This window comes from Acanthisitta chloris, unplaced genomic scaffold (genome assembly GCF_000695815.1).
Source record: "Acanthisitta chloris isolate BGI_N310 unplaced genomic scaffold, ASM69581v1 scaffold17164, whole genome shotgun sequence".
Taxonomy (NCBI): domain Eukaryota; kingdom Metazoa; phylum Chordata; class Aves; order Passeriformes; family Acanthisittidae; genus Acanthisitta; species Acanthisitta chloris.
Window position 1 is genome coordinate 28,284 of NW_008671217.1, and position 8,644 is coordinate 36,927.

At 41.9% G+C, this 8,644-nt stretch overlaps 1 protein-coding gene across 1 annotated transcript in view; it reads left to right on the forward strand.

Annotated features, from left to right (window-relative positions):
* Positions 1-8,644, forward strand: part of PLCB1 (phospholipase C, beta 1 (phosphoinositide-specific)) — a gene marked incomplete at both ends in the record, with an annotated part of 90,865 nt that overhangs the window by 9,291 nt on the left and 72,930 nt on the right. The window contains 3 exons of the mRNA XM_009074021.1: positions 2,286-2,339; positions 2,877-2,952; positions 7,516-7,616. Coding sequence (XP_009072269.1) covers positions 2,286-2,339; positions 2,877-2,952; positions 7,516-7,616 — 231 coding nt within the window. The remainder of the gene's footprint in view (positions 1-2,285; positions 2,340-2,876; positions 2,953-7,515; positions 7,617-8,644) is intronic.

The window sequence follows — 8,644 nt, forward strand, 5'->3', positions numbered from 1 at the left end:
TGTTTCCGCTATAATTCACTTGGAATCTGTAAGGTTTCCCAGGTCCTCTGTACAGATGCCAAATCAGAGTCACTTAAGAAATCTTTGACTTTGAAGATTAAATTATTTCCCCATTTTAATTATTGTACTAAGCAAAGAGTTGGTTGCAGTCCTATCAGAACCCATTTGTTGAAATAGAAAAACAAATTGCATTAGAGCAAAACTAAGGGTTTTTTTCACTTGGAATCTGTAAGGTTTCCCAGGTCCTCTGTACAGATGCCAAATCAGAGTCACTTAAGAAATCTTTGACTTTGAAGATTAAATTATTTCCCCATTTTAATTATTGTACTAAGCAAAGAGTTGGTTGCAGTCCTATCAGAACCCATTTGTTGAAATAGAAAAACAAATTGCATTAGAGCAAAACTAAGGGTTTTTTTCTTTATGGCACTCAGTCCCTTGCAGCATTGGAAGTGCAATAATAAACAGCTTTCCTGGTTTGGCCAGATGAGAAAAATTAGGTTAATTCGAGAGAAGAGGTGGTTAATAAAAATTGTTATTTGGGTTATAATGAACACATTCCTCTATTGCATGGAGCATATTTTGTGTTGGGGTGCAAAAGTGAGTGATGAAGTGTATTAGCACTGAAATACTGGTGAGTGTAGCCATGAGCAAAGGGTGACTGTGCAGTGGAAGCCCTGGGCCATTGTCAGATCCAGTGTTTGTCCTTCCTGGAGCCAGCATTGCACCTCTGAAATGTGTCCATTTGGCTCCTACTGATGGGAATATCTGCTAGCAAGTATGTTAAGAGGAATGACATGCTTGGCTTTCTTAGATGGGCAGATAATGGCTGCAGGAGAAAAAACAGTGTCCCATGTGTGGCAAAGAATTTGAGGGGGTAAAAGGTGGCAAGTACTGGTTTGACTGTTCATCAGGCTCATATTTTTAGTTTGCTTTAAGTGAAGTTCAGATTAGATTTTTTTTACATTTTTTTCCCTTTTTTTTCTGATATTTCTAGCTATCTTGGCTGTAGAAGAAAACACTGAACATGGCCAGAATGTAGTCAGATTTTTAAAAAAATGGAAGGCAAAATGAAAGAAACCTTTTTTTATTAACTGCTGTGAATGTATTTTGTTCCTTTTAGTCTAGCTCAGTGCAGGGAGATGGGCCAGAGGGGATAATCTTTTTGTGTGGTGACACAGTAGCACAAAAGACTTCAGTTTCCAGAAGATGCACACGAGGAGTCACGAATTTGTGGAAATATTCCTGTTCTAGTTAGGCGTATTGGCATGCACTTTGTTTTTGAAATGGCTGCTCTTGTTGGGAAGAAAAGGAAAATTTATTAGAACCATGAAGTTTCTTTGTCTTTTGGTAGACCAGTGGGTAAAGTGAAAAAGCTGCAGTTTTAATTTTATTCAGGTGGGAGAGATGAAGCACTCAAAAGTTATGTTCTCCTCAGGCTGCTGATGAGCAGTGAACAGGTAACCAGTAGTCCTTGCATACTGGGTGCATCATCAGATAACAGTCATAGGCCCAAGTGCTTCTCATTAAAACTACTGTATAAATTCCTGTTCAAACATAGCGATTCAAAGCATACTGAAAAATTTGAACAAAGATAGATCTATCCTCATCCTCCCACTTTCATGAGATGCTAGAGAAGTCACAGGTCTGGAGATACTGAGATGCTTTCAGTACTCAGTTCCCGAGCTGGATAATTGCCTGCCTGGAGATGATTCCAGCATGTAATTTTTATGTGGCTTCATGTCTTGGACTTGCCCAGGGTTGCTAAATACACTGACACTGTTGCTGGTGCAGAGGCATTTCAGTTGCCAGCAATTTGGCTTCTTTGCAGCTGAGGAATAACAACGTTCAGAGTCAAACAGAGAGACCTTCACAGACATGTTATAGAGAGGGCTTAGGGAGGCAGGGAGGTTGGTATGCAACATCCAGGCACAATCTCAGCCTCTGAAGGAGGAGTACAGCCACCTTCCCAGCCATGTTGTGCAGCCTGTGTGCCACAATTCAGCATGCTGATAGCCTGGCAAGCAGCCTGCGTGAGAAGGACTTGGGTGGATGCTAAATTTGCGGTGTCCTGTTTCAGGACACTCAGCATTGGACACTGCAGGTGTGTTACTGTTGAATGAAATTGGGTTTACTCATTACAGATACCCCGAGCAGGTTTTCGTATTTGGCAAAAGAGCTGAGTGGAACTTGGCACATGATCAGAGCACTTGCAATGAGCTAGAAAGTTGGTGGAGAGGTACTTGATAATGCTGTAAAACTAAAAGGGGATGCTTTTCTCTCCACAGTTACACAAAACTTAAACTGCAGGTGACTCCAGAAGGGCGCATTCCTCTGAAGAAGTAAGTGCTGTTCCCCTTCCTTACCATGTAGTCACTGCTGACCTTTGAGTGTGAATATATGTTTGGGATGAGCATGTGGCCCCTGTGTTTAGAATAATCATTTTATCATCTGTTTATGACACATATTGCAGGAAAGCATGGCCAGTGATACTTGGGATGTCTCTGTTCAAATACCTTTGGCTGTAGACTGCCCTTGTGGTCTTCAGCAAGATATTCTGCTTTTCAGGCCTTCTTTGTTCTACTTGTAGTATTAAAAAAACCCATAATCTTTTTACCTCAGAGACATGTCTTGAGGGTAAATAGATTCAAATCGCATGGTGCTGGGGTAATGCGAAGAGACCAGTGGTGACTTTCTCAAATAACTTTGGGCTTCCATGGAGTAGAGTTAAACTCATTTGTGAGCACCAACAAACTCACCTCTGTTACTGAGCAGCCAGCAGATGGAAATAAATAGCTAAAGATGTGATAGTCTGGGAAGGCACATGAGCCATCAAGGCATGTATTAAGCCAATTGCCTGTTTTCTTTTCATTTTGCAGCATATATCGCTTGTTCTCCTCTGACAGAAAACGGGTAGAGACCGCGTTAGAAGCTTGTAATCTTCCATCTTCCAGGGTAAGCATCTGCATTCATTCAGATAAGTGTTGCTTGCATTAGGTGGTGTTGGGTCTCTACTGACAGTTTGTTCAAGGCTGATCATGCTGTGCTGGCTTTGCTGCTGGATAGGTCCCCAGTAGCAGGTCTTTCTTTCCTGCAGCAAAGTTTCTGGTACCCCTCTGCAAATCAGTACCTTTGATTTGAAGTTGTTTAGGGACCAGGAGCACCTGGGAAAAGCATGAATGGATTAAAAGAAAGGGCAGGGATTGCGTGACCTGTCCTGGGGAAATCCTGTGAGGACGCATTAAGAACTGGTGACAATTTTTGAGGCATGATTTCAGAACAGTGGTAGCTCAAGATGTAGCTAATGGTGTAGTCTGTTTCTTTCTCACAATGGTAAATCTATAGCTCGAGGTAAGTGGCAAGCTAAACTCACTGTAGCTTATCTAAAAGGTGCATGGAGTAAATGTTGAAGTGCTGCAGCTGTGAAAGTTGCTAATGCTGTGAGGATCCTGTCATTGTATGCTGCTAATCCAGGAACTGTCCTCAGCCCAGAGCATTTGCAGGATGGTACCTCACTCTCAAGACAGCTTTATTCCGAAGGAATGAGCTCAGCCAGGTGTTTCTAGTTAATTCTGGAGTGAAGATGTCCTTAGTCACACAATCACAGAATGGGCGAGGTTGCAAGGGATCACAGTGGGTCATGTGGTCCAGAGCTTTCCTCACAGGTGAAGATTCTCCTCCAAACAGCTTCTTACAGGACAATTTCTAAGTTTAGGGGTCTAAGACGTGGGGCAGAACTGTTCTGTAGCAGAGGAGAGCCTGCATCTCCTGCTCCCTTCTCTTGTAAAATACTCTGTGCTGTGATATTTTCTTCAAGTTTGCTTCCACAGTGGTTTAATAGAGCCAATTCCTACATCTTCAGAAGGGCAATGGAGTAAAATCTTCACAAGCCAAACCTCAGATACCTCTTAAAATGAGATCTTGCTCCATAGGTTTGAGAGCTTAATTCCATAAAATTCCAAGGAATGTCTGTAGAGTAGGTAAAAAAAGATTGTAATATAATCTTGCCTGAAGTAAGGTAGTGAGGTTAGAAACATGGAAAGAATAATTTTAAAGATGAGTTTTCATTTAATTGTTAGCAAACAAGACAAGATGTGAAAAAAAATCTCTGAGGCTTTGCTTTCTAAATCACTTGATTTATTACTTCCGTTTACTACATATCTCTGAAAAGAAAATCTAAATATCACTGGGGCCCTTGAAAGAAACTGCAGCCTTTTTCTGCTATTTGTTTAAGTAGAGCCAATTTTACATACACATCGCTGGATGCTTGTTGCTGGGATACCATCTTGAAAATTATTCATGGTAGAAAGTAGATCCTTTCTTTAGCTGGGACAAAAGAGAAATGCACTGCATGCACCAAAGAAAACTGTGCTGATCATCTTTGAAAAGTATTTTAGAAGCATGAAACTGAATCTCAGGGAGGAAATGGAGTAGAAGAAAATCAGAGCTTCAACTGCAACTCTTTTCCTTTGTGCTCCTGTTCATTGGAACAAGTAAGATTCTTACCTTCAGCTTCCAGCTTTTCTGTCCTGTTGTACTGCAGGACAAGTGGTGTTCCTGTAAAGCCTTGGAAGAGCAGTGGACTCCAGCAGCATAGAAGGCATGGATATCAAGGAGTCTTCCTCAGCAAAATTGCACCAAATTCTTCAGAGAATTCATGAAAGTCTCTCGTGGACATTAACAGCTTAGGCTCTTTAGTTTTTCATGTTGATGCTTCATGTGTGTGCTTGCCAGGACACCTCATGGGAAAACATGTAGGCACTACATTTAGTGAGAGAGGAGAAAGAGTTCTCATTGCCTGGAAATTTTTTTTCATCCTGGTGTAGAAGAATAGCACCAAAGAGGCTCCCCAGGAGTGCCAAAAATAAACCCTTTATTTCTTATTTAAGGACCTTAACAAGGGATGGATTGTCTGCAGTGCTGAGCACTCCAGCCCTGATTGAGTCAAGCAGCAGAGTGTAACTGCAGTGGGATGACCCATTGACTTAAGTCAAGCATGTTTTCAAAGCATGGATTGATTTATTTCTGCATTTTTGGCTCAGAACTGGCCTATGTAGAGTCTGGCAGGACTAAACCCTGTGTAATCTGATTTTTGGTAGCATTCATAATCCAGCAGATCTGAAAGCATAGGAATATTTAAATAAATGTGCAAACAAAGTTTTGATGTATGCCAATGCATTTCTGAGTTTGGCATCTGATTGTCCTATGATTTTTTAAAAAACCTACTACTTTTTGGGACTACTTTTTGGGAAGGGGATTGCTTTTTATTATTGTTGGATATTTTTGGTTTTGTTTTGGTTAAAGGTACCTTAAGTAGAATTTGAAGAGCTGTATTTTAGTCACCCTTTTGACTGTGAAGACTGGTTTCTGCCTTCCAGTTAATGTAGAGGTTCACGATGAAGCACCAGTGAACTTGACTGTTAAAATACAATAACCAGTTATGTAGTCCTGTCTGTGCAAATAATCTGAATTGGTTCTAATGCTGCCAAATATGTAACAGACTGGGTACAGATGTTACCAAAACAGGCAGGTTACCAGACAAACCATAAATCAACAGTGCTTGAAATTAGTAGCCTTAATCACAGAATAAAATTGAATGCCAATATTAAGCAAAGCTGGAAATGAGTGGTGCTGTCATGTGGTACAGAAAGTTTGTGCTTTGTTCATTGGTCTCAAAAAAGAGATCAGCACATAAGGTGTGTGGGTGGTTCCGCTGAAATGTGGATGGCTCAGACCAGGCTGAGGAAGGGGGCAGTGTATTTTAATCCCTTACGGCAGACAGGCTTTGGAAATCCAAATATAGTTGTCTGAGGTTGTGTCTGAGGTGGCAAATGCTCGCATCAAGGCTTTCATCTCCCATCTAGATATTTGAGGTTTCTAGCCCACTGATTATGTTATGGTAGGAAATAGTTATTAAAAGTTTCTGTAATTACCCTGAAGACTTATGTTGGTCATCCCCTTTGCAGCACGTGTTTGGAGATACAGAGAGGGAAACTGAAGTATGTTTTCTTAATTGGAACTGAGTGGCAAATCAAAGCCTGTATCTCAGTTATTGGAAGAGACTCACATTTGTTCATCTGAGCACCTTCAAATCCTCTGTAATGGAAAAAATATAGTGGGTCAATGGGAGAATGTAGTTCTGTGGTAATTACAGAATCAATATTTAAAATGCCCTTAGGAAGAGCACTGAATGAGGAGCAGTGGCCTCCTGAACAGGGGTTATAGGCAGAGGGAACGGGGGAAAATGGAGTGCCAGCTCTAAGAAGAAGATCCACCATCTTTGAGAGTCCTGACCTTTAGGGAAACATAGGTATCAGCAGTCCTATTCTCAGTCAAAAGCTCTGCAGCTCAGATTTATCCAAGTGTTGTGGGTGCAGGTTTGCACACAGCTCAGTGTCACCGGCAGCCGTAGCTGAAAGGAGTTATTTCCATCCTCCACCTTCAGGTTTCCAACTTCTGCATCCACCCTTGCACTGGATTTAGTAGTTGTGCCGTTGGCAGGTTACCTGCTTCAGCAAGCTGATCCCACGTTAAAATGCACAAGATGGTTTTGACCGGGTAAGGTCTGAACCAGTTCACCCTGCAGCCACTCGGTCTGCCAAATAAAGGAAGGCATGAGGATGTGATGGCTGGTGACCTTGGAATGTTGGAGCCAGGGGATGGGTACCCAGGTGGAGCAGTGAAACAGGCTAGCTCAGTCTGAGCATGAGCCAGGTCAGGTTCAATCTGAGCTTGTGAACTGAAACACTGAGCAATGGTCACACAATAAAACCCTCTTGAGCCTCTGCTCCATAGCTGAAACGAGACAAAGCGACGCCTGTGGCATTCATTTATTTATTTAAACCTAAACCAGGAAAAATATAGTAAAGTTTCCTTCTGTCTGACAATGGCTCAAATCGACACTTCTGGTTTCCTTGGTAACGGTATTAAACAGGCAGAATATATACAAGCGCCGATTTCCCCCTCAGCAGCTCTCTTTGGAGACAACCAGGTTCTGATGGTGTTTTCAGAGAATGGCTTTGTGTCCAAGTTGCAATTTTCCTCCTCCAGTTCATCAGATTTGGGAATTATTTTGGGGCTGTGCAGAGGCATCACGTGGGCCCATGGTGCTCCAGGAGCTATGTCATAGCTTTGGACAAAGGACACTCAAGCTTCATGCAAAGGACCTAGCCAGTCCAGTAATGGGAGTGAGCTGAGGGGCTTCATGGGGACTGATACACCTATTTATGCTATAAATAAGGGGTTAGATGGGGGGATGTCCCTTCCTTTTTCTTCACAGGTGCTCAGAGGAAGAGGTAGCTTTGCCTTATGGAAGCTGATAAATGTGTTTTCTATGCTTTTGTAAAGATGTACTCTTTAAGCTGCTCTGTTTTTCAGGGGAATTTATTATTCTGCAGAATCTGGGCTCCTAGGCTGCAGGAAGGAAATCCAAAGAATCCAAATAATGAATGATCTGTTTACAAAGACCATATAAAAGTGCTATGTTGCTCTTTCACTGTTTTTCTCCTCATTTCACAGAATGATTCAATCCCTCAAGATGACTTCACGCCAGACGTGTACAGAGTGTTCTTAAACAACCTCTGCCCTCGGCCTGAGATCGACCACATCTTTTCCGAGTTGTAAGAAAAAACACTCATTTATTTATTTATTTACCCCATTCACTGATTTTTCTGGGCTGAGGATGGCAAAGTAGGTTATTTAGACTATAGCAACATACAGTGCTTGCCACTAACAGATTTAAATATCAAAGAGGGCTGTTGCTTAACCTTGGATCAAGGGTTCCTTCTCTCCCAGGCTTTTGCCTCCATTTCTAATGGCTGGAGTTTGAAAGTAATTTGTTCCTAGAGGAGCAGGACTGCCGGGTCATGGTTTTCTGTATGAACCAAGATAGTTTAGGCTTCCAAGAAAGTAAAGAAAGAATAGTAATAAGCAATACCAGCATGCAATAAGCATGAGGATATGTATAATCACCTCCAAAAGCTTAATTAGGAGTTGCAAAAAATTGCAGTAACTTTTAGGATTTGTGTACCATGAATTCACACCATGAAATTAAATTAGCAGACAGCTACAGCTGATTTCATACGTTCAGTTACAAGCTCTGCAACTCATGGTGCTTCTATCCCTTGCAGCAATTCATGTACTTCCCAGTTTCAGCAGAGCCTGATCAATGGAGTCAGAACACAAAGCAATACACAAGCAAAGCAATTTCCAAAATACATCCCAAGACCACCAAAGCAATTAGTGAACATATATTTGCAATATGGCCGTGCTCATATATTCCTTTGAGGCTTGTTCTCTCTAAGGTTGAGGTTTCAGAGGAACACAAGCTTGTCCGAATTTGCTCCCACTAAACCTATGGCAGGCTTTCCATTGCTTTCTGGCAGAGTGAAGTAGGCCAGTCCCGAGTGCTATAGACAACCCTGAGCACGTCACCTGGCTTGGAGGCTTCCTGGATCTCCATCTGGGTACAACTTGTACCCAAACTCTGCTCTTTTTACTGGCTCTCTAAATAGGTGCCTTTTTGCTTGCTTTGCAGAGTGCTTCACAGTTTTTAGCAGGTTTCTAAAGAAAACACCCAAGCGAATACTAGAATAATGAACTCAGGGCTGCAGTTATTCAGCAGTAAACACAAATAGTTGGGCCAGGA